The 26,638-nt window shown below is 40.2% G+C and overlaps 1 protein-coding gene across 1 annotated transcript in view; it reads left to right on the forward strand.

The window, feature by feature from the left end:
* Positions 1-24,933, forward strand: part of ACER1 (alkaline ceramidase 1) — a 35,690-nt gene extending 10,757 nt beyond the window's left edge. The window contains exons 2-7 of the mRNA XM_075863276.1: positions 5,847-5,943; positions 8,496-8,610; positions 8,776-8,914; positions 10,271-10,408; positions 14,645-14,782; positions 24,307-24,933. Coding sequence (XP_075719391.1) covers positions 5,848-5,943; positions 8,496-8,610; positions 8,776-8,914; positions 10,271-10,408; positions 14,645-14,782; positions 24,307-24,484 — 804 coding nt within the window. The 5' untranslated portion in view covers position 5,847 and the 3' untranslated portion in view covers positions 24,485-24,933. The remainder of the gene's footprint in view (positions 1-5,846; positions 5,944-8,495; positions 8,611-8,775; positions 8,915-10,270; positions 10,409-14,644; positions 14,783-24,306) is intronic.
* The last annotated feature ends 1,705 nt before the right edge of the window (positions 24,934-26,638 follow it).

The raw sequence follows: 26,638 nt of genomic DNA on the forward strand, positions 1-26,638 counted from the left end.
AACACTATGTTCAATGCCCGCTGTGCGAGTGAATGTATCTGAGTAGATACAAAATAACCAACTCAAGATAAAGTATAGCAATGTAGCCGTTGTAAGGTCTCACCGCGTCGCTGTTGTGAGAGTTTCTTGAACAGCGAGACTGGGACCGCACCCAAGCAATCTCTATGTGAAAACGTTGAACATTAAAATTACACTTTTCTAGCTCAAGACACCTTCCAAAGTTTCAGAAGGTCAGTTGTGTCTTTGACATACGATGGTAATGCAGTCACAAAGGGGGAAGCACTTTATCCAAATAGACTCTAATGTTTTAACAGAGACGGTCAGTTCCTGACACTATGGGTCTAATTTTAAGTGGATTAACACCCTTATGTATCTTGGGCAGGCAATAAAAGGTTGCCACAAGCGGGGCACTAGTGAGGAGATACTCAAATTTAGCAGAGTCAATAAGGTGGGCGAATTTGGCCTCAGCCAAAATGCCTTTCAGTTCTTTCTTGAACTCAGGTGTCAGATTTTGCTGTAAGATCTAATAACCTCTATCACAGAGTAGTTTGTCACACATCTTTTGATATTGTATAGTATTCATGATTACCACATTGCCCCCCTGTCTGAGGGTTTGATAGTAATAGAGCTATCACTTTCCAAAGTGCGTAATGCCTGCACCTACTTTTTGCTACAGTAATGCGTGGCTCTTCACTATTGAGATTCATAAGCTCATCAGATACCATATTCACAAACACGTCAATACATGACACATCACCTTGAGGTGGCAATTTAGTGCTTTTCTCAGAGATGTGAATAGGCCACAGCCCCTCAGATCACCAACTCCCTTACGAAGTCCCTCTAATAGTCTTACATCCACTACCATGTCTCTCGGGACACCCAATGCCAAAGCTTCCCTTTTCTCTTTCTGTTGAAAGAATTTATGCCAAAGTAAAACACAGACAAATAGATTGAGATCCTTTACCCAGCTGAACACCTTAGGCTATGTTCACACAGAGTTTTTTGCAGGCGGAATTCCGTTTGGAAGTTTGAGGCAGATTTTCCTCTCCCTGCATGCCGATTTTCGCAGCGTTTTTCGCCCGCGGCCATTGAGCGCTGTGGGTATAAAACGCAGCAAAATACGCTTTCTCTGCTTCCCATTGATGTCAATGGGAGGTCAGAGGCGTAAACGCGCGAAGATAGGGCATGTCCCGTCTTTCTCTCAAGAGACGGTTTTACCGCTCGCGTGAAAAAGACGCCTCCGCCTCCCATTGAAATCAATGGGAGAAATTTTAGGCCCGTTTCTGACGAGTTTTGCGGCACGGTTTCCGCGACAAACTCGTAAAAAAACTCTGTGTAACATAGCCTTAAAATCAGATGTTGGTACAAAGGATAGTCCCTTATTTAGAATATCAATTTTACTTTCATTGAGGACCCTATCTCAAAGGTTAACTACTTGGGTCTTTAAACCAGGTTGCTGTTCGGGGTGACGTTGTTGCGATTCCTCAGGGGGTATCCTCGTTCTAAAAAACAAGGTTGTTGTGGGGTTTGCTGTCTAGTGCCCCTACTGCGGTCTTTCCCCCTCCCTCTACCCCGACCACGCTGTATATTTCCTGACCTTTCGTGGTCAGACTGCTCTATCTCGGTGGAGGAGAGATCTAAAGCCTGTTCTTTTCTTGTTTTTTTCTCTCCTAAAAGCAGATAGACCTTATTGTCTTTGAAGTCCTCTAAATCTCTGGTGAATTGTTTGTGCTTATGTTTTTCTTAAGATGATATTGGATTATTTCCAGAGTATTCTGCAGTTGACTTTCTTTGCTAGAAAAATCAAGTTCACTTTTGAATGACCTCTATTTGTTCTTTTAATCTACCATCAAGAACCTCAAGATCTCCTCCTCCAAAAGCAGGCTCATAAAGTGAAGAGAGCTACCAGTTGCTTCTTTTTCCCATTTGTTAATAAGTCGCGGGTTTCATAAAATCTTCTTGATATACTCCATATAAATCCCCTGATGACTCCCAAGAGGAAAAAAACGCGTTGGGATAATAGGATTATAAATAGGGTGTTTGTAGTGTAGGGATAGGGCCTTATGCACCAATCTCCCTTCTAGGGTCAGTAGCAGGACTGAATATCTGCCCTGTTTTTCTCCTAGTTGTAGGGTGAGTTAGGGATGGTTGCTACTGTCTCTTTAACCCGTTCCCGCCGCAGCCCTTTTTCAGATTTTCATTTTAGCTTTTTTCTCCCCACATTCCAGAAGCCATAACGCCTTTATTTTTCCGTCGATATAGTACTATGAGGGCTTGATTTTTTCGGGACGAGTTGTAGTTTTTTTTCGTAGCACCATTTATTTTGCCTTATAATGTACTAGGAAACGGGAAAACAATTATTTGTGGGGTAGAAAATGAAAAAAACAGCGATTCCTCCATGGTTTTTCACCCGCCGTTTTTACGGAATTCACTGTTCAATTAAAACAATGCGTTAATTTTATTCTGCGGGTCAATACGATTACGGCGATACCAAATATATATAGTTTCTTTTGTATATTTTACTACTTTTACAAGTAAAAACCTAAGTGTAAAAAAGAAAATGTATTTTGCGTCGCCAAATTCCGAGAGCCATAAGTTTTTTCTTTTTCCGTCGATTAAGTGGTATGGGGCTTATTTTTTGCGGGATAAGCATTTTTGTGTAAATGCGACAGTTTGATCGCTTTTTATTTCATTTTTTGCAGGAGATTAGGTGACCAAAAAATAGACATTATGGCGTTTACAATTTTTTCTTTTTTACGGCGTTCACCGTGCGGGTTAAATAATGATATATTGTAATAGTTCAGACTTTTACAGAGGCGGCGATACCAATTATGTTTATTTATTAATTTTTTTAATATGCTCTAGGGGGAAAATGGGAAAAGGGTTTTTTTTTGAACTTTTAATTACTATTTTGACTTTATAAAACTTTATTTAACTCATTTTGACTTTTTTTATTAGTCCCCCTAGGGGACTTCAACCAGCGATCATTAGATCACTTGCACGATATACTGCAATACTAATTTATTGCAGTATATCGTGATTCTGACAGTCATCTATTAAGCCCTGCCAGAGGCAGGGCTTAATAGGTGTACAAAGATGGCAGACCTGGGGGCGTTCATTAAGCCCCCAGGCAGCCATAGCAACCATCGGCCCCCCGCGATTGCGTTGCAGAGGGCGCGATGAGCTGTTAGAGGGGGTCACCCCTCTCTTTCTGACGATTTAAATGTTGCGGTCGGTATTGACCACGGCATTTAACTAGTTAAACAAGCGGGATCGCACTCGAGCACGATGCCGCTAGTTACTCTGAAGTGTGGGCCCGCTCCATACTTCCCCTACCCGACTTTGGCGTATGGATACGTCAAATGTCGGGAAGGGGTTAATTGCAAACCAGTGATAGTAAAGCATCTGAACCCTCTATCATCAACTTCGATGAAGGTGTTATGCTGCATCTATGTACAAGTCTGGTAAGATCCACCCATTTTTTTCAGTATTGATATCATTTGACATTTATGGTGTTGTAAAGTAATATCCATTGGATTGGTAGTCATTGAACAGACATACTTTTATCTATATTTACATCATACCTATGTCATACTGTCAGTGGGGAGGGTAGTTTTTCAGTAGATTGGTACAAAAGATAAACTACGGTACCTCTTTTTTGGTTGTCTTGTTAGTTTGTATATACCTATATTTAATAGTGATTCTTAAAAGTTAATTTTTAAGTAGCTTAGGCCCCATGCACACAAACGTATTTTTTTCCTGCCGTAAATACTGGCGTAAATACAGGTCCTCTGTTACACGTATTCGACCCGTATTCCACCAGTATTTACGGACCCATGCCCGTAAATACGGGCCCGTTGTCACCAGTATTCCACCCGTATTTATGGACCTGTTTTCTCTGCAGTAATCGGCAGCCCTTCTCTATTATCAGTGCTGGATAGAGAGAAGGGGCAGCCCTTTCGTACAGAGTTTTCGCAGCGATTAAAAGAAGTTCATACGTACCCCGGTCGTTGTCTTGGTGACGCGTCCCTCTTTTGACATCCAGTCCGACCTCCCTGGATGACGCGGCAGTCCATGTGACCGCTGCAGCCTGTGATTGGCTGCAGCGGTCACATGGGATGAAACGTCATCCCGGGAGGCTGGACTGGAGGAAGAAGCAGGGAGTTCTGGGTAAGTTAACTTTTAATACTATTAACTCCAGCGGTAGTCACTGTCCCGGGTGCTGAAAGCGTTACTGCCGATCAGTTAACTCTTTCAGCATCCTGGACAGTGACTATCCCCTGACGTCGCCTAGCAACGCTTCCGTAATTACGGGTGCACACACGTATAAAAATATATATATAATTGTAAAATAGTATAAAAAGGTTAGCCTACGCTTTAAAGGCAAAAATGAAAACTTGATTGTACTCCTGAATTATTATTGTTACATTTATAGTGCCATCAACTTCCAGGACACTGAACATATAAAATACAGAGGTTCAAATCCTTATGTGCAGTAAATATGTGCAGTCTTTGTCTGATAAGTTTAGGCATTTGTGCACCAGACTTGAGCTGAGACATGCAGGACCCGCTCTTCAAAGCCGTCAGTTTATCTGAATTGACGGAATCAGCTGAGACAGAATGATACAGCTTCTATGTATACTGAATACATAGAAGCTGTATCCTAAAAAGTTAAAAAAAATATTTAAATCAAAGTGATTTTGCAAGTTGCTTAAAAACACAAAATAATGTAATATAATTAAATTTTTTTTTTACAAAGGTGTAACAGAACATGTGTTTTGACAATAGATCTTTTGGAATTTTTTGCATTATTTGTTTCCAGATGTCATGAAGTTACTATCTGTTCCATCAACTATTCAAAAGATACATTTGCACGTCATACGAAAAACTACCAATAGCTCTATTGAGTTCATAGTGGATTTGTTCCCACACCAGAATAAACAGAAGTTACAGAACAACTTTGATACAAAATATTCACAAAGAATTTCTCTGTACCGCTTCATGAAATACCAAACTTTCAAATGACTCAAGATATCCATGTCTGTTGCTGAATATGTCTATGGATCTTTTGTCTCTGGATGAATTACACAATGTATCAACATATTATCATTATTTTATTTATATTATTTTCGGGTACTCTGATTCGGATTCCAGTGTGCTATCTTCCTGAATACTACGTAGAACAAAAACTAGTTGTTTGACAAAAAAAAAAAAACTGTTTTATTAAATCGTGTCCACCTGTGGGTGTATTTACCATTGTCTTTTAGATTGGAGGCAGATGAAATGGGGGATTCTGTTACACTTTTGATGACATATTCTTAGGGTATGTTCACACTGCTTATTTTCAGGTGTATTTCGGAGCGTATTACGACTGCAAACAGCTTCCCATTAACTTCAATGGGAAATGACCTGTGTAGCTCATACGCTACCGAATTAAATAAACACCTCGTAAAAATATGCTTCGTAAAAAAGAAGTGACATGTCACGCTTCTTCAAACATTTTACAAGTTGATATTCGCCAGACACTACAAAAAACACTTAGAAAATACGTCTCAAAATATGCTTAAAAAAACACGGCTTCAAAAACGCTTTAAGAAGATCAAATATGCCTTGGAAATCAGCTCCAAAACCGTCTGGATTCAGGGGCTGTTTTCTCTGAAAATCAGCCTCGTATTTTTCTGCTTCATAAATATGCGGTGTGAACATATCTTTATACTGAAACAAACTTCATGAATTATATTATTATGCAATGGTGTGGACTTTGTTAGCTCTTTACAAATAAAAATAGTAGTAATTCTAAAAGTATCATACTGTTTTTATATGGTCTCTCCCATTCTCCCATTCAGCATGCCCCCAAGTATATTTGCAAGGCATAGTTCCGAGATTGACTGGTGTGAAGCAAATTACTTGCATTCAGAATACGTAGCAGAGTACTACAACACGGTAAGTTCATAGAAGGGATTATCCTGAGAAGCAAAACACTGGCCTATTAATCCCATAATAAAATGTAAACATACTTTTTAATAGAGTTAAATTTTCACTTTTGTCCAGAAATAGCAAATGAAACGCTGGTCACGTGATCACGGAAACTCTGTGGTTTCCACCTACATGATCATGTGCCGACACAGCCCCATGTGACTTCTCCTTGTTTCCCACCCCTGTTGGTGTCGTCGCATCATCAAACATGTGACCTAAAGAGGGTGGCACTGTGACTGCTACCTTCCTAAGCCAGCCCCCTTGTAAGTTCTGTCTCTCTCAGCTAGACTGGGGGTGGTCTGGGGTAGACCTGCAGTACTAGTGAGGCCATACTGAGGGAAGGTGGGGGTAAGGATTAGGCTGCAGAGAGGACAGAAATGTGTGATGGGATATGTAGTACAGCAGTGCCAGTTGCCCGCAACCTGAAAGTGGGAGGAGCGTTTGAGCAGCAATATCGGTGGTAGGTTAATAGCACTAACATATTGTTTTATCCAACATAAGGATGTATTATGGTTAAGGAAACATTTTATGTTTTTAGGGAGTTTTTGAGGGGGGCAGGGTCCTTGGACAACCTCTTTGAGGCTGCATGCAGACTTTTTTCTGGAGATTCATTCTTTCTTTCTTGTTTAAAACGACGTCTTGTCATGAGCTTAAAAATGCTATGTGAGTCAGTACCTATAGGTGATGCCTTTGCTATTTATTTTTCACAGTGGTGGCTACTTGGCTTCTTTTTAGTTGATCTCCAGTCGGGCAGAGCTTAGATCTGAGACTGCATCTTATCTATAGTGCCTGGTTTAGTGCATGGTTTAGGCTGTTGCTTTCCCCTTCCCCACTGCAGCTCTGCCTCCTCAGATTGGCTGCTGTGTATAAACACAAGCCCATCACATATTGACCAGGATGCCAGTGCATGAAACACTGCTTTCCATTATAGCAAGAGCAGAAAAATGATAAAGTACAAATTATTAAACCACTAGTGAGAAGAACATTATCAGGTAAATGCCACACATATACTGAGCCAAATGAGCCTTCGTAACAGGGAGCCCGTAAAGGTGCTTTAATTATCAAAAAGTGACTGGAGACCCAGAGTATATTTTTAGGAATGTTTTCCTTCTCCCCTGAGCTGGGTACATTCCCATTTTCAATAATTAAGGAAGGACGCGAGAACAGAACTCCTAAATGTATGTGTTTATGCAGACTAATACTGCTTGTCCAAACAAATTAGCAGAGATTCTGAATTGATGTACAGGGTGGGCCATTTATATGGATACACCTAAATAAAATGGGAATGGTTGGTGATATTAACTTCCTGTTTGTGGCACATTAGTATATGGAACCGAAAAGAAAAATCTCGACATAATAATATTATATCAAAATATTTTTATTTTTACTTTATTACACATCAATAAATACAAAACGTACAAAATTAACCCCCCTCCCAAGTATATACTATAGACATATAAAATATAATTAAAAGAATGTATACCAGGTTCACAAAATACAATATCAAAAATTATATGTAGAGAAATAATTCCTCCCAATAGAGAATCACATCCCAGGTAAGTAATAGCTTAAATCATATGTATGAGTATCAGACTGACAGGTCCCTCCAATCAGTAAAGTATAGCAACCATGCTTATGATAATGGAGACCTAATCAGAGACAAGCTATAAGCAGTTAGAAATAGAACACAATACCTGTTGAGGACATGATACTGGTGGGATAGGACACCTGGACACCAAGCACCTCGACGCGCGTTTCGCAACCTTCTGACCTTAAGTCTAAGAGGGTCAGATCGGGAGGCATTTCTTCTGCGGTGTTGCTATCAGTGTGTGAAGAGTGGGAGAAGAGGGTTGCATTGACAATCCAACACAATGGGCAGAACTTTGAACACATTTTATAAGTGGTCAGAAACTTGTAAATAACTCATGAAAGAATAAAGTAACGTTAAAACCAAGCACACCATTGTTTTTCTTGTGAAATTCTCGATAAGTTTGATGTGTCACATGACCCTCTTCCCATTGAAAAAACTAAAGTTGGATACAAAATCGCCGACTTCAAAATGGCCACCATGGTCAACACCCAGCTTGAAAAGTTTTCCCCTCCCATATACTAATGTGCCACAAACAGGAAGTTAATATCACCAACCATTCCCATTTTATTTAGGTGTATCCATATAAATGGCCCACCCTGTATATGTTTGACTATGGTATTTATGTTTATTAATATTAATATACCCCATGTAACGTGTAGTAGGATATAAATATTGAACATGCATTTCATGTTAGATATCCTTCAGTGGAAATTTTCACATATGAAATTGCACTTATTCTATTCATGTTAATAGGTTTTTCAGGAATTATAATACTAATGGCCTATAGGCCATTAATAACAGATCTGTGGGGGTCCAATTTATTTTTACTTATATATAGTTATTGTATTCTATCAAAAGTAAACATTTTCCCCATAAACAACTACACCAGTTCAGAATATTAAACTCTATTTCTTCCAATTTCTTATAGGTTACTAATATTGCCTTCCTTCTGGTTGGCCCCCTCATGATGTACCTTTTACATCCATATGCCTGCAGACGCAGCTTGACCGTCCATCTAGTCTGGATCATGTTCACAATGATTGGTTTGTACAAATACATTTTCATACTTTTTCCATCAAACTTATATTTTCATATATACCATTTGTAACGCACTAATATTTTGATATGTTTTTAATATCTTTTGCTTTTACATTTATGTAATCCATACATTGAGACTATATAAAATTATAATATTGATTCAACTATAGGACTCTTCTCCATGTACTACCATATGACGTTGAGCTTCTTCGGACAGTTACTGGATGAAATCTCCATCCTATGGGTTATTTGTCTTGGCTATTCTATCTGGCTTCCCAAGCCTTACTTCCCGAGGTTCATCAAGGGCAGGTAGTATTGATCCATTATACAGCAGTTCTTTATCTAATCCTGATACAGTTTCACGGATCAGCGGCTAATTCAATAAATTATTACTTCTATGGATGGCTAATAACTGTCACTAATCATAATAAACCTAAATTTCCTCTAAGGCTGCGTTCACATCTGCGTCAGGGCTCCGTTCCGTTGAAATTTTCCATCGGAACGGAGCCCTGACTGACACAAACGGAAACCAGAGACTTCCGTTTCCATCACCATTGATTTCAATGGTGACGGATCCGGTGCAAAAGCTTTCCGTTTGTCTCTGTTGTGCAGGGGCTCCGGTGTTTTTACGGAATGAATACCGTAGCCGACTAGGCTATTGATTCCGTCAAAACGACAGAACCCCTGCACAACGGAGATAAATGGAAACCATTAGCACCGGATCCGTCACCATTGAAATCAATGGTGATGAAAATGGAAACCTCTGGTTTCCATTTGTATCAGTCAGGGCTGCGTTCTGATGGAAACTCCGACAGAACGTCGGAACAGAGCCTTGACGCAGATGTGAACGCAGCCTAAAGAAGCTATGTATCAGAAAAACTGAGCAATAACCACTATAAATGTAAATTATGACAGTAATCAGCACAAAATATTGGACCTATTTAGAATAAAAAATATGGTTTCATTAATTAGATGTAAGTATAAAGAAGAGAAATACTGGGGGAGACTTACTATGGAAAACGCACCAGAATTCTGTCTGAAACTGCGGCAAAAAATTGTCATACATGGCGTGCAACAAATTTTAAATGTGTTTTAGACACTAGACAGTTTTGAAAAGTGTTTACAAAAAGAGGAGTTCTAAAATGGGCAAAATGTATTAATGGCATTCACCATTTTTTCTGCAAAGTATTGTTGTTACGTCTGGCAGCCATGATCTGCTGTATTGAACAGAAAAGAGTCTAACATGTCTGGCAAGATGTTCCAAATTTATCATACAGTGTGCGACACTGTGATAAATTTGGCCAAGTTTCTTTCTGTCTGGACCAGTTTTATCATGTCTAAATTTTCACAACTACATCTAAGTGCAAGAACAAGCACTAAAATACAACAAATGTATACATAAGAAATTTTGGCACATAAAAGACAAATAATGTCTCATCAATCATCAAAAAAAGTGTAAGGAAAATGAGAAAATATAAAACAGCAATAAGCAATATAAGTCAGATACCTGGGACAAAATTAGCTTTGTCCTGAAGGGGTTAAACACATACATGCCAACTTCATGAGGTTGCTATCCATTCAGCAGAAATCAATTTTTATTAGTGTTCACAGTCTACATTTCCCAGAGTCATTTTTCATGTAATCTTTTTTGTCTTATGTACCTAGGAGTGAGTTTGGTTCTGCTGTCTTCGTTGTAGCCGTTGCTAGTACACTGATGTCACTTGTAAAGCCTACAATTAATGCCTATGTATTAAACAGTATAACATTCCATATACTGTATCTACTCGTAAAAGAGATAAGAAAGTAAGTATACTAGAAACCATCCCAATAATTAGAACTTAGCACTAGTAGTTGTGGTGGCTGAACAAGCGTTACCGGTAAGAAGCTAGGAAAATGCTTCTTGTCACAAGTTAGTCCAGTTATCTGTCATTCATAATATTCCTATTTCATGGCAGTTATGTCCACATTTTATGTCAAACAGTAATAATGCCTAATATCCCCTATAAATAGTGCTTACCTCTCAAGGACATTGCTTTATATTTTATTGTATAAGAACATTGAATCAGAAGATTGAATTATAATTTTTGATTCTAATCAAAAAGACTCAGATTTAATATCTACAGTATATTAAACAGAATGAATAAACACAAAGTCAGACCAAGTGAGAATCCAGACCTCAATCCAATTTTGTGGCTGGGCCAGTGCTGCCATCAGGAATTTCTGGGCCCCATACAGCCAAGATGTCTGGGCCCCCCTTCGGGGGTGGAAAACAGAAAGTGTGGCACTCATGTAGGTATGTTATACACTTTAACCGATTTTAGTGCGGACATCGATTACAGTGAACGAAACCATGGAGCAGGCAGTGACCGGTTAATGCCCTGGATTTTGTTCAATTTAGCCAAAACGTATACCACTGTATGGTATATAGTGGGATATGTCGCCCGGAGAGTGGAGCTTTCCCAGGGCTGGAGTCCTCGGGCAAATCTTCTACTAGCGCTCTGCCCAGGCACTCTGGGGCTGTTCCTCATGTTCATATATGTAAGGCTTCCCACACACGAGGGTGTTCGGTCCGTGAGATACGTATGTCGGCAGTATTTCCATGACCGAACACAGTGCAGTGAACCGGGCTCCTAGCATCATAGTTATGTATGATGCTAGGAGTCCCTGCCTTGCTGCGAGAAAACTGTCCCGTACTGTAATCACATTTTCAGTACGGGACAGTAGTCCCGCGGGGAGGAAGGGACACCTAGCATCATACATAACGCTGACGCTAGGAGCCCGGCTCCCTGCACTGTGTTCAGTCCGGGAAATGCGGCGGACATACGGTCCGTATATCATGGACCGAACAGGCTTGTGTGTTGAAAGCCTAAGGCTTCGTTCACATCCGTTCATGGGTTTCGTATGACTTTTCTGTCAGGGGAACCCATGAACGGAAACCAAACAGAAACAGATGGAAACCATAGCTCAATGGTAATGCATCCGTTGCAAACGGTTTCCATTCGTCACTGTTCTGTAAGGTTTCCGTTGTTTTGACTGCGCGGTTTTGATGCGTTTTTTTAAACTGCACCTCAAACGCTACATGTGAATATACCCTCCCCCGCACAGAAACTATAACTAAACTTTTCCCTTGCATAACATCTACAGCAAAGCCCCATTACCCTACACAAATAAACTACAAGGGTCTCTTCATACGTCGAGGTCAAATCACGTTTTTTTGCAACAGCTTTTGTAAAGTTGCTTTATAACCAGGTCATTTGCCATAGTTTTGCGAATATCTCTGCAAGAAAAAAAAAAACAATATGACCGTAACCTGTGAATATATGCTAAATAAGTTCCCCCACACATGACATTTACAGTGAAATCGCCCTCCCCCACAAAACTATTTAAAGGCTACACCTTTTTTTTCGGAGTTGTGATTTTTGTGGCGTAAATACTGAGATTACACCACAGTTGTCGCAACACTTGGCTTTTTGTTGCAGGTTTTGCATAGCCTTGAAAAACCGCAACAGAAAATCAACAAAAACGCAGCATAAAATTACATGCTGCGGAATTAAATTCTGCACCGCAGGTCAAGTTATTAACATTTACGCTGCAGTTTTTTTCCTCAGCGTGGGCATGAGATTTACAAAATCTCATCCACTTTGCTGCTACTGTAAATGCTGTGGAATTTCCGCACAGAATTCCGTTACGGAAGTTCCACAGCGTTTACGCTACGTGGGAACCCGGCCTTACCGATCACATCTAAGTTATGAACAAAGATGTGATTGATAACAGCTTGATCCGACTGACTGAACACATCAGTCAGGACACAAAGCAGCTGTATCTCAAAAAGTAAAAATAATTTAATAAAATGTAATTGCAAAGTTGCACCAAACACACTGATACACATTTTTATTTAAAAAAAAAAAAAACGTTTTCAAAGGTTTACATAGCCTTTAAACAGAATCCCCTCACCCCACAGATAACATTTAGGCCTCCGACAAATGAGCGTGTTCGGTCCGTGATATACACCGTGTTCCAAATTATTATGCACATTGGATTTAAGTGTCATAATCATTTAATTATTCGTTTTTCAATTAAACTCATGGATGGTATTGTGTCTGAGGCTGGGTTCACACGACCTATTTTCAGACGTAAACGAGGCGTATTATGCCTCGTTTTACGTCTGAAAATAGGGCTCCAATACGTCGGCAAACATCTCCCCATTCATTTGAATGGGTTTGCCGACGTATTGTGCAGACGACCTGTAATTTACGCGTCGTCATTTGACAGCAGTCAAACGATGACGCGTAAATGGACTGCCTCGGCAAAGAAGTGCAGGACACTTCTTTGCCACATAATTTGAGCTGTTCTTCATTGAACTCAATGAAGCACAGCTCAAGATTTACGAGCGTCTCAGACGGCTCGCAAAATGCGAGGAGGAGCATTTACGTGTGAAACGAGGCAGCTGTTTTCTCCTGAAAACAGTCTGCCTTTTCACACGTAAATGACAGCTAGTGTGTGCACATACCCTTAGGGCTCTTTGGATCATTGTAATCAATCTCAGACACCTGTGATAATTAGTTTGCCAGGTGTGCCCAATCAAAGGAAAACTACTTAAGAAGGACGTTCCACATTATTAAGCAGGCCACAGGTTTCAAGCAATATGGGAAAGAAAAAGGATCTCTCTGCTGCCGAAAAGCGTGAAATAATGCAATACCTTGGACAAGGTATGAAAACACTGGATATTTCAAGAAAACTTAAGCGTGATCATCGTACTGTGAAAAGATTTGTGGCTGATTCAGAGCACAGACGGGTTAGTTCAGATAAAGGCATAATGAGGAAGGTTTCTGCCAGACAAATTAATAGGATTAGGAGAGCAGCTGCTAAAATGCCATTGCAAAGCAGCAAACAGGTATTTGAAGCCGCTGGTGCCTCTGGAGTCCCGCGAACCTCAAGTTGTAGGATCCTCCAGAGGTTTGCAAGTGTGCATAAAGCTATTATTCGGCCACCCCTAAACACTGCTCACAAGCAGAAACGGTTGCAGTGGGCTCAGAAATACATGAAGACTAATTTTCAAACCGTGTTGTTTACTGATGAGTGCCGTGCAACCCTGGATGGTCCAGATGGATGGAGTAGTGGATGGTTGGTGAATGGCCACCATGTCCCAACAAGGCTGCGACGTCAGCAAGGAGGTGGCGGAGTCATGTTTTGGGCTAGAATCATGGGGAGAGAGCTGGTAGGCCCCTTTAGGGTCCCTGACGGTGTGAAAATGACCTCTGCAAAGTACGTAGAGTTTATGACTGACCACATTCTTCCGTGGTACAAAAAGAAGAACCGTGCCTTCCGTAGCAAAATTATCTTCATGCATGACAATGCACCATCTCATGCTGCAAAGAATACCTCTGTGTCATTGGCTGCTATGGGCATAAAAAGGAGAGAAACTCATGGTGTGGCCCCCATGTTCACCTGACCTCAACCCTATTGAGAACCTTTGGAGCATCCTCAAGCAAAATCTCTATGAGGGTGGGAGGCAGTTCACATCAAAACAGAAGCTCCGGGAGCCTATTCTGACATCCTGCAAAGATATTCAAGCAGAAACTGTCCAAATACTGACAAATTCAATGGATGCAAGAATTGTGAAGGTGATATCAAAGAAGGGGTCCTATGTTAACATGTAACTTGGCCTGCTAAGTTTTTTTTTATTGAAAGAGCTTTTGATTTCTGTAAATATGACCTCCTGATGCTGCAAATTCAAGAAATGACCATTTTAGTTCTCTTTACAACCTTTAAAATGTTTTGATCTCTGTTCTGCATAATAATTTGAAACAGTGCATTTTGAGTTTTTTACTTCTAAAAAAAAAATCTGTTATCATTAGGAGATTTGTTCAATAAAATTTTCATTATACTCCAATGGTTGATGGCTTGAAGATTATACTGACTGTCATTTGCATCAACTATTTAGGAAAATCAGTGAAAAATAACATTTGCATAATAATTTGGAACGCGCTATAATCACTGAAATCTGTTTAAATTATTCTCTTGTTATTTTCTCTTCAGGTGTAGTGATCGGGACATTATTAATCTGACCTTAGTGTCCATTTGTCTGTGGCTAGTGGCTATTTCCTGTTGGCTTAGTGATCGCCTTTTCTGCAACTTCTGGAAAAGGGTTAACTTCTGCTACTTGCACAGCTTCTGGTAAGAATGTCTCAGGGTTTTCCTCTGGGATGTAATAAAAAAGAAAGTCATATTTACAGAAGTACATGAAAGTCTAGGACTGTATTACAACCTCCGAGTTGTACGAAGCTGTAATACAGCCTCCATAGAAGATATGGGGTACTACTGTACTTCTATAGGCGTCTGATTTCATATGAAGGCATACTACATTTTGTTCAGTAAAAAAAAATTAGACATGCTCCATCAGATGCTGTATTACAGAGATAATCACTTCTAGGAGAGAATAAGCCCATAATAAGGTCCTGCATGGAGCACTATACAGTGGCTCACAAAATGCCTATGACTCCATTGAATGGTGCCCCCATACAATTTTCTGCACACTACTTAAAATTAGGCCTTAAAATGATATTGCATCTGCCGATTGTGAGGAAACAGATTCTGAAGGCTATCATTCTGAAATAAGAACTTATACCAACCAAAGAGTCCATTTAATAGGCAGGGGTTCACAACGAACAAGAGGTAGAGGTTATCCTGGCAGAGGTAATTTTTTAGAGATAGAGAGGGAAGCACAAACCCAGAGATAATAATAAACCTCTCAACTCACACACTGTCCAATAATGAAAAAAATATATTGCCCAAAGGACTTTCATATGTACCATCAGTAAATTTTGATGCATTTACATGGACAAAAGATTTGGATCTTTTTGCTAGAAAGCTTAAATGGAAAAAAATATTTGACATAACCTAATAAGAAACATTGCTTAGAAATGGGCCTAGAAGAAACTGATATCCCAGGACTACAAGCCCTAGAGGAACTATCAGACCTAGCACAACAATAACAATCTAAAGGTCCTTTTACTCAATTATGCCCCAGTCCAAAAAAATTCCTTCTTTTGTGGATCGATCTGTTTGTTGAATTAGTCACTGATAAATTGAGACAATTGGAGTCAATGCCTAGTCATAAATTCAACTTGACACTAGAGGAAACTGGAGCCCTGAACCATCTTAGGAATGATTCCTCCCTTGTCATAAAGCCATCTGACAATGGAGAAAACATAGTCTTGATAGACAGTGATAACTATAAGGAAATGTACCAAAAAATTTTGTTGGACAAAAATTGCTTCAGAATAATGTCCACAAACCAGTGGCCTAACTACCGCTGTAGCAGCCATAGCGGCTGCTATAGGTCTCGCGGCATGAGGGGGCCCGTGCCACCCACCGGCACGGGCCCCTTCCATGCCCGGTGGCGCCTCTAGCAGCCACCATGGCTGCTACGGCGGTAGCGACGCCACATTCAATAGTATCTGCATCCTTAGGACACAGATACTGTTGAGCACTATAGCAGAGCAGGGAGGTAGCTCCCTGCTCTTCCATTTACTAGGCTACGGGCACTATCTACGGGGCTTTGTGGCACTATCTACAATGGGAATAACACTATCTACAGGGGGGCTGTATGGCATTATCTACAGGGGTGCTGTATGGCACTATCTACAGGGGTGCTGTATGGCACTATCTACAGGGGTGCTGTATGGCACTATCTACAGGGTGACTGTGTGGCAGAATCTACAGGGGTGGCGGAAACGCACAGTCTACAGGGGGGCTGTATGGCTCAATCTACAGGGGGGCCCTATCTACAAGGAGGGCTGTGTGTGGCACACATGGGAGGGAGGGAGGGGCATAATCAATAGTTTGCTATAAGGACCCAGAACTTCCTAGTTATGCCCCTGCCAAAAAAAAACTAAAATTGAGTAAAAAGAGAGCTCAAGGGGATCCTGGATTAAGCAAAGGAACCTATATGAACCTATATGTACCCAGACAATCCATAAATGGCAGCCTTTTATAGTATTCCAAAAATGAACAAAAGCTATGCACGACTAAAGGGATGTCCAATAGTCTTTGGAATAAATAATCTCACTCAAAATGCCAGTTTCTATTTGAACTAGGGCCTGAGACCATTCATGGTGTCCCTCCCATTTTATATGAGGAACACCATGGATGTGTTCCAAAAACTGGAGGACATTCAGGCAGAGGAAGGTATTCGATTGGCTAGCCTGGATGTTGAGGCTTTATATTCCCTCCATCCCCCATCAAGGATGATATTTTGCCAATACTTTTGTCAATAGGGGCAATACAGTATGAGGCACACAACACTTTTATTATAGAATTACTGGACTTTATATGAAGTCCTAGTTTTTTTCTGTTCAAAGGCACCTACTTTCATCAGTGTAGCGGTACAGCGATGAACAGCCCTTAAGTTCCAAGTTTTGCTAACCTGTACCTTGGCTGGTGGGAGAATAAGCTGGTCTTTACAGAATCCATGGGAAATTGGAGGCAAAACATCCCAATGTGGATATGATACATTGATGATATACTGATCCTGTGGACATTAACAGTAGCATCCCATAAAAGTTTTGTTGCAGTCTTAAATAAAACTTAAACTCCTTGGGTCTTTCTATTACCTTGGAGATCCATGAGAATGTGATATCATTCCTGGACCAGAGGATAAATAAGGAGAAGGATGGGCAAATTAACAGAACTGTCCATCGTAAGCAAATTGCGACAATAAAATCTCCTTGATTGGTCTAGTTGCCACCCAACCCCACAAAAACGAGCAATACACTAAGGGGCAATATATAAGAATTAGGAAAAACTGTAACAGACTGAATTTTTTCAGGTTACAGGCATAGGAACTGGAGGGACGTTTGAGGAGACGGGCTATCCAAAATATCTCCTTGGACAGGCCTATCAGAATGCAATGACCACTAACAGGCAGTCCTTATTGATCCCTAAAAAGAAGGAGGAACAAACAGATAAATAACCAGAGTGATAGGTACATTTAATTTAAAACATCAGGATGTACAAGATATCATGGTCCAATTTTGGGTCGTTTAAAGAGCTGAAAAAGACTTCCTAGACTGCATAGGTGAAACTCCAGCAATTACGTATAGGAGGGGAAGAAATTTAAATGACCATATATTACATAGTTTCTTCCCTAAACAAGAAAAACAGGGTACTTGGCTGGATCGACAACTATTACTAAAAGGAACCTTTAGATGCTGTCATTGCACCGCTTGTGATTTCATTACAACTGGGAAAATGGCAACAAAGAAAATCTATTCCACACAGGATTTAATTAACTAATTAACTTTAGTACTACAGGGGTAATGTACCTGATTACCTGTTCTTCTCCGGCAAGTTATGTCGGCAATACAAACAGGCAATTTGGTCGCTCAATACGCCAACACATTTGTGACATTGAAAATAAGAAAGATACCCGAATTGCCACACGGTAATCCACGAAATTTTCGCTTTCAAGGCAATGAATGGATTAGGCCACCGCTGGTGGTAATTGGGATAACCAAAACGACATAAAAAGGCCCAGTGGACCTTTAAATTAAAAACCCTTATAGAATAAACGATCATATGCTTGTTTTATTGAATAATATGTGAATGTAGATGACAAAAAATACAAAAGTGTAGCCTTGCAGACTAATTCCTCCAAAGATAATAAGCAAGCTATAGAGGATATCAACATTTAACACTATGCCAATCTTTATTAGATTAGTGATGGAATCACCAATATTAACAACGGTATGTGTCTACATCAAAATCTATTGCTATTGCTTCCTGTCTCTGAGGAATGGACCTCTGTCTCAATAATCACCATCTTTTGTAATCTGTCAAATAGTTCAAACCTGTATATTTACCTGCACTGTCGGGATTCCCTGGTTTACCTCTGTCCAATCACAGCATAGAGCGTCATATGATGCGGTATGTGTCATGGACCCAGCCATCCAATGGCTGGAGGAGGTGTGCCCGTGTTGTGATTAGAGTCATCAGGTCACTGTCCAATAGCAGAGGGGGCCGGCTTTGTAACGCGACGTGCATCATCACTAATAAAGGACACAATTGGCCAGACACAAAAGACCTATTGGAAGTGAGGTGTGTTCTCATCTATAAATATTCGGTGTCCCATGCCGTTTTTTCAATGCTGCTATCAATGCCTGATTCAGAAAATACAGCATCTGCAATACAATGTTTGATATGACCCCTGACGACACAGTTATATGTAGAAACGTATAGGGTCAGTTCAATTAAGGGCTAGAAGAGCACAGAGTAGTGGTAGGAATTACCAACTGCTGATTGCTTGCAAAAATAAAAACAAGGCAACTATCGTTTTGGTGATAATCACTCCAATCCACAAATGTGCATAGAGTCCAGTAGGAATAAAATCTGGGTTCACTCACAAAAATAAAGCCCTCACAAGCAACTAATAAATTGAGTGTATAACACACTAAGCCTAATATAGCTATTTGAACGGTTATTTAGTGAGTACTCTATTTTAAAAGTGAGGTTTTAACCTTTTTGTTTCTTTAATGTCCCTTTAAGTCAGAGAAGTGAAACAGCAACAAAACTGCATGTAATATTATGTGATGTTGCAGTAGTGTTTCGTCCTGTGATATTACCACAAGATGTGAATGCTCTTTGTCGCATTCTTTAATTATATCTTACATATATCTATAAAATCCGCAAATTTTTTTCTCTCCAAATTTTTTCTACCCCATTTAATAGTCTGAAACCTCTTTTGTTTTCACATTTTTACCCAAGCCCAAATGATACAAGTAGTTTCCCCCAATTTTCACTTCATCTTCTTGGTATTAGTAGTTGGTTTTGTTACTTTTACTCAACACCCTGTAGGCTGACAATATAACACCAACAAAAAACTATTTTAGAAGAAAGAATATGTATAAAAAAGGGCTGCTTCAGTCATCTCTAATAAAAGAAGTGAGTGTATTCCTTGTGTCACACTGGGATGGTAGTCTAGTAGTCCATGTGTAATACTTTCATAGTAGTGTTTGTCTAAGGGTCCCCATACACATTGGAGGAAAGTCAACCTAACCCACCAGTTGTTATCTTCAGAATCTTTTGGAACTCCTTACACTCTTTGTACAGTTCAGTATCTTTATAGTGCATTAAAATATTGTCATCCAAGATAATAACATATGTAGTGGATTAATATGGGTAACTTCCCCCTTTTTTCCATCAAATCTGTTTTTATTAAACAATAGAAACGTCAGCAGTGAAAAAGAAGGGCACGCTGGCCCAAATAATCAAGTCATAAGTCGGAAATGTTGAAACAAATTTCAAACATTACAGATGATGTGTAGGAATTATACACAAAGATTCACAAATAGTCACAAAGAGACAACAGATAAAGAGGGAAAGGGGGTGTGACAGCGAAAAGTTGTCATGTAATCATCATACAAATTGAGATAGACTAGGCGCCTGATAGGGGCACAAGGAGTTTGTAGCATGAGATCTGCGAGAGCAAAGTTTACACCTATTCAAGCAATAGCACACATAAAAAAATAACCAACAGTGGAACAGGAGTTTTCAGAGAAATCTTGTAGGTCGTGTTAGTCACGCCAAGGTTTCCACACTTTTAATATATTTGTCATGGCATCCCAGTTCCCAGCTAGCAAGTTCCTCCAACCTCGCAAGTTGATGCATTTTATCTATCTATTGTTCTATCGTGGAGGATCTGAAGATCTCCATTTAAGAGGAATAAGTCGTTTTGCTGCTGTAAGCAGGGTAGTGGGGAGGTTATTTTTAGAGGGTTGAAACTGTGATGTAGGAACCACCAACAGTATCAGTTCAGGAGATAATAAAATGTTGTTCCCGTAGACCCTGGAGATATAATGTTGCACCTTATCCCAATAGGGTTGAATGAGATCACAATAGAAACAAATATGTGAGATGGTACCTATGTTTTTACCGCACCTCCAGCAACTGTCATCTTGGGTTAGTCCCATCACTTTTAATTGATATGATGTTTTGTACCACCTTGAAAGCGTTTTATAAGAATTCTGTTGAATCTTTATGCTTCTAGAGAATATGTGAGAGTTCGAGAGCATGAGGACAGAAAGGTCGGCTTATCTGGGGCAGATTGTGATAGTACCCCCTTATATAGTGTGGAAAGAAATCCTTTGGGTAGCCGAGGGAGCAGCAAAAAGTTCTCCAATCAGTTAGCATCACATATGGGAGCCTTTATGTTATCGAAACATTTGTGACATAGATGGCTGAAAGACATCTCATGTAAAAATGAAATTGGCTGATCTTCTGGTATCTGCAATAATGAAGTGAGGATAGGCAAATGAGCCTTATTTTTGAAGTGTGGAGCTACCATAATGTCTGTGACCCTTGACCAGGGGAAAGTCAGTGGTAAGGTCTTATTCTGGACATAAGCTGGCAGAATACTCATGGGAATAAATGGAGAAGGGCCATTACACAATAGTGTGTGTGAAGAATATTTGTGACACACTGTAATAGTACCACGAAGGGTTATACTACAAATGGGTTGTTGCAACCTAGTAACCAATCAGAGATACAAAAAACCTTCTTCACCAAGAAGATGCCTATCTATGTGAATGTGCAGGGAGTTGTCCTGCATTCGTAACAGAAAAAGCCACTTAGCCAGGTGATTCACTTTATAGGTCATAATGCCTGGTAGAGCGCATCCACAATGCAATATACTCTGTTTTAATTGTGCATAGAAGATTCTAGCTCATTTACCATTCCAAATGAATTTGGAATAATGCTTGCTATTTGTACAAAAAATTACTTCGGTAGCTGTATAGGAACTGTCAACAGTATATACAGCACTTGTGGTAAAATATAAGTTTTAAGTAGGTTCTTTCTCCCCAACCATACCACATAAGTGATTTTAAACTGCGAGAGTTTTTCATTGACTCCATTGAAAAACAGCTCCAATTACGTCCATAATGGATGCCGCGAAAAACGCATGCACTTGCAAAAACGTCTGAAATTCAGGAGCTGTTTTCGCCCGAAAACAGCTCCGTAATTTCAGACGTATTTTACGTTTGCGTGTGAACATACCTTAATTGTGAATTGTTAATTGTACTGGTGTAAAACACTAGCATGAAAATGTTTAATTGTACTTGTGCTTGATGTCAGAACAAGCGCTCTCCCTCTGTTTTCTCCTCCCCTTTTGTATTTTTAAAAAGAAATGTAACCGTTTCTGCCGTCTGGGTTCCTGGTTCTTTTATGATATAAAAAGGATGTACCTTCGAAGCTCAAACATTATACTTGACCTGATGAAGGGACCAGTACGGTCTTGAAACGCGTAGTCCACAAGAATAAAGAAAGAATTACCACCATATATATTGCAATCATCCCTACTTGCCTGGCGCCGTCACCTAATGACTGCGCAAATTTTCCTTGTTTTTCCCCTGCACTCTTCCGGTTCAGGCTCTGCATGTTCTTCTAGCACTTGTTTGAGTCTGGCCGCAGGTGAGGCCGTTAATATTTTCTTCAGGAATTTATCGAAATTCTGTTGGTTTTATTGCGTTTTGGAGTTCCCAAAGTGTCTCTGGTTTTATCTTTAGCAGGTTTGACCATTGTTAATGTAAAGTGACGTTTAAGTAGCAGAGAATGCAATGTCTCAAAAAGTGGTATTACATTAGTACATTGCTATCCAATGGATGTGAGGTCTGTACAAAATCCCTCAGTCCTGGGCTTTAGTAGCAGGTTTTCAGGCCCACTACTAGGATGGTAGAAATTATGTTCTGGAGCAAATGGGCAGATAAAAAAATTAGAGCTATGCTCTCTATAGGCACAGGAAAATGAATTTGTATATTAAGCTAAATATGGTTGAAGCCCAGATCAACTACAATTGTGCACAATCCCAGAGGAAATATTGTATAGTCTCTCAGGTATACCAGCGTATGAAAAAGGTGAAAATGGCGGCAACTCACAATAAAGATTTGACAGGTAGGCAGAAGTACGGGAGGGGGGATGTGTGGCACTTACACAGTAGTTTGAGAACGTTGAAAATGGCAATCCTGGAGCCCCAGTGCCTGAGGTTAGAGATAACTAGTAACTGAAGGCTTGAGAGGTTTTTGAGATCTCACCACGCGGTGCACGGCACTCCAGTTACCTTGCCTAGATCCCACGCTGCTTCTTTGTTGGTTGCTAGTAGCAAAGCTGAACTTCATGGAGCTACAGCATGTGAGCTCTCGCGATATAGGCAGCGTGGTCTCGGGCAGCGAGAGCGGTGTCGGGTGAATAAATTGAGGTCACGGTCCCCCGCATTTGTTAGGCCGCAAGGTGTATCCGCTCCAAACTACGCTAAAAATGTCCCGAAAACACCTCTAAATAATCCACAGGACGTGATGGAGATGGGTACCATGTCCAGATGGATCTGATGTGGTAGGATGTAGCAGGATTCTGTTGGATAGCAGTGAAGAGCCACCAGAGATCACGTCCACCCATCTCAGCGTTCAAGCCATGCCCCCCGTAACTTCCCTTTTTTTAATAGCGCAAAAAACAGATATTGCACTGTATATCAGCATTTCACCAGGGCTAGAAATGGGTCCTTAAACTAAACCTTGAAAAAAACAAATTTTTACAGAATGTTAACCTTTTAAATTATAATCCTCTTATATGGGTATCTGTTATTTTATTATTTGGAATGAAAAAGAACTCCAATCTACCAATTTCCTACGATTGCCTGCTGCAAATTTTATGAAAAAAAGGTGCAGTGAAATGGCCCATTCAGAGAATACAGATGTTTGTTCATCTAACAGGGAGATGTTGGTGGTAGTCTAGTTTGTTAGATGGTCAGCAAATCCCATTGAAATCAACAGGATCAAATCTTTAATGTGTATGGCCAGCTTAAAGGGAAGGTGTCATGAATTTTTTTTTTCATTATTATATTGCTTTTAATAATATATAAACAAAAATTTTATTTATTAGTGTTGTGACTTTAAACTTTTTACTGTGTTCTTACTTTTACTTCTCTATGGGGGCTGCCACTTTTTTTCATCTCTGCATGTGTCGAGTAACGACATACAACCCCATAGAGAATGCGAACTGGATCCGTTCCATTATCAGAAGCGTTTGCCGTCTGTGTGGGAACGGCACATGCGCCGCTCCCACACAGTCCAAAACAAAGCTCGTTTGTAGAGCGAAATGTTAGTGTATGTGTTGTGTGTATTATGTTCGTGTGATACTGTCTGCTGAGCCCTGTATGTAATCCTCCTACACTGTGCAGTTGCTCATAAAATGGCGGCACACAGTGTAGTAGGTTTGAAGACCTTCAAACCCCTCCTTCTCCTGGCAGTAGCCAGAAGAAGGGAGGGGGGATTGTGTGAGGACACTAGAGGAGAGTGTGTTCACCCCAAATTTGCAGCATAAATCAATGAGGTTACTTTACCACAGTGACCATGCTGCAATTTTGGGAACTGCTCCCTCTAGTGACCAGCACATGGAAATGTTATAAAGTAGAATCTAATTTATAATATTTCCTGACTTGTGAAAAAATAAAAACAATGTGTAATCACTCAAATACTAATTGTTTAACTGAAAATGTTTCTTTATCATTTCTAGCGACACATTCCCTTTAAGCCCCATAGAGGGTTAGCAAACAGCAGCATCTACAAAACTAGTGATTTATATCAATGTACATGTTACGTTCTTTTGTGCAGATTCCGGTATCACTAACTACTGTGCTTTTTTTCTCTTAGGCACATCTTTATTTGTCTTGCTGTTGCATACATCAACACTGTATTTGCCTATTTTGATGCTCAGTATGAGATTCCCGAGTGCACTTTACAGCTTCAATATTGGCCATTCAAGTCAAAAAGAATTGGTCTCCCTTACTTAGCTATTACCAAGACCCAGGTTTCTAAGAAGAACTGCTAGTGCTTTCTCATGTTTTCATTGATGAACTTAGAGGACATTTTTAACACTAAAGAAGTCCAGACGGCTCACATGGTTGCTGCTATAAGTTTACTTTTATTTTTTTTACACTGTCTCGATGGACTGAGTTCTTTTTTTAAAGTTCTTCATGAACACTTTCATCTTTAGGATACCAAAGCCGACGGTTGGACCTAGCCAAAAGTATAAGTTACTGACCAGTATCTGATCAATTAAATACCAAGCCGTACATAATGAGTAGAACAACTGTTTTTCCCAGAAATGGCTGCACAGGCTGCAAAGGCAAATAATCAGTTATGTGTATGGTATGACTATGATGCAAGTAGAAGAGAAAAAAAAAATTTTCTTTTTTTTACCACAGATTTTTTTTGTGTTACCGCATACAACAATTGTAGTTATGACGTTTATTTAAATGCATTTTTTGTTGGAACGGATTAGTTGTGTTTTGTTTTTTTGCAATCTGCACTATATACTATGCATTGAGGGCTTTTCTTTATTATTCATACGGATATGTATAGTATTTGTATGTGGAAAACTGTAAATTCACTTTTGTGCTGTACAGAAGACTTTTTTTTGTTATAAATAACAAACATGATTAAAATGCCCTATTTTCTCGAGGCTAAAAAGACTCACAAAAAATGCGCACTATAGCCCAATCTGTTTTATATTCATATCATACCCAAAGCTTTAACATGCACGTCATGATACAGATGCACTAGCATCTGTAAGATGACATTAAAAGGTTAAAATTGTGGGAGCAAAAGACTCCCCTATAAATCACCAAATGGCTGTACACAACTTCCATTGTCCAGATAAAAAGATAGCTTGGTAAAGCAGGGTGAGGGTTGCTGTCTGCTCTCCTGGATTTACACACAGCGTTTACTCGTGTCTTTTGCGCGTTTTGAACACTGCGGCCAGATGTTACTTTAAAGCCTGTAGTAAAATATGAGAAAGCCTAGATACACAGCATTTGACAGTCTGTGGCACTCTAGGTATGTTTTTTGTCAAGGAAAAATGACTGGACAAAATGACATTAAATAAAAAATACCATTAGCCCCTTCCCAGCATCCGTCGTATATATACGGTGCGGGTCGGGGAGTATGGAGTGGGCTTAGAACGAGCGTATCGGCTATGTGTAACAGCCGACGCTTCAGTGTAATGAGCGGAATCCCGCTTATTTAACCCCTTAGAGCGACTGCAGCATCTAAGTGGTTAGAAACGGGGGCGGTCCCCTCTGACGTTGAATCGCCTTCCCCCATGACGCGATCGCGGGGTGCCGATAGCCTGGGGCCTGATGATCAAAAGTCTCATGTACCCCAAAATGGAACCAGTAGAAACTTCAGCTCGCCCTGAAAATAATAAGCCCTCATATCGCTCAATCGACTTAAACATAAAAAAGTTATGGCTCTCAGAACAAATCACAAATTTTATTTAGAAAAATCAGTTTCCCTTGTAAAAGTAGTAAAACAAAGAAAAACTATATAAATTTGGTATCGCCATAATCGTATTGATAATAAAGTTAACAAGCCATTTTTACTGCACGGTGAGCACCTGAGGAATTCCACCCCGCAAATATTTTTTTTCCAGTTTCCCAATACATTATATGATACAATAAATGGTGCCATAAAAATCTACAACTCGTCCCGCAAAAAACTAGCCCTCATAAGGCCATATCGACGGAAAAATAAAAAAGTTATGGCCAGGGGCGTAACTAGGAAAGACTGGGCCCCATAGCAAACTTTTGACTGGGGGCCCCCCCCTCCCCTGGGTGTCACACAACCCCCCCCCCCTTGTAGATAGTGCCTTTTTTACAAACCCCCCCTTTTGATAACACCATACAGCCCCCCTGTAGATAACGCCATACAGCCCCCTTTGTAGATATCTACAGAGGGGGCTGTATGGCGCTATCTACAGAGGGGGCTCTATGGCGTTATCTACGGGGGGCTGTATGGCGTTATCTACGGAGGGCTGTATGGCGTTATCTACGGGGGGGCTGTATGGCGTTATCTACGGGGGGACTGTATGGCGTTCCCTACAGGGGGGGACTGTATGGCGTTCCCTACAGGGGGGGACTGTATGGCGTTCCCTACAGGGGGGGACTGTATGGCGTTCCCTACAGGGGGGGACTGTATGGCGTTC

The sequence above is a fragment of the Rhinoderma darwinii genome, chromosome 1 (genome assembly GCF_050947455.1).
Source record: "Rhinoderma darwinii isolate aRhiDar2 chromosome 1, aRhiDar2.hap1, whole genome shotgun sequence".
NCBI lineage: Eukaryota > Metazoa > Chordata > Amphibia > Anura > Rhinodermatidae > Rhinoderma > Rhinoderma darwinii.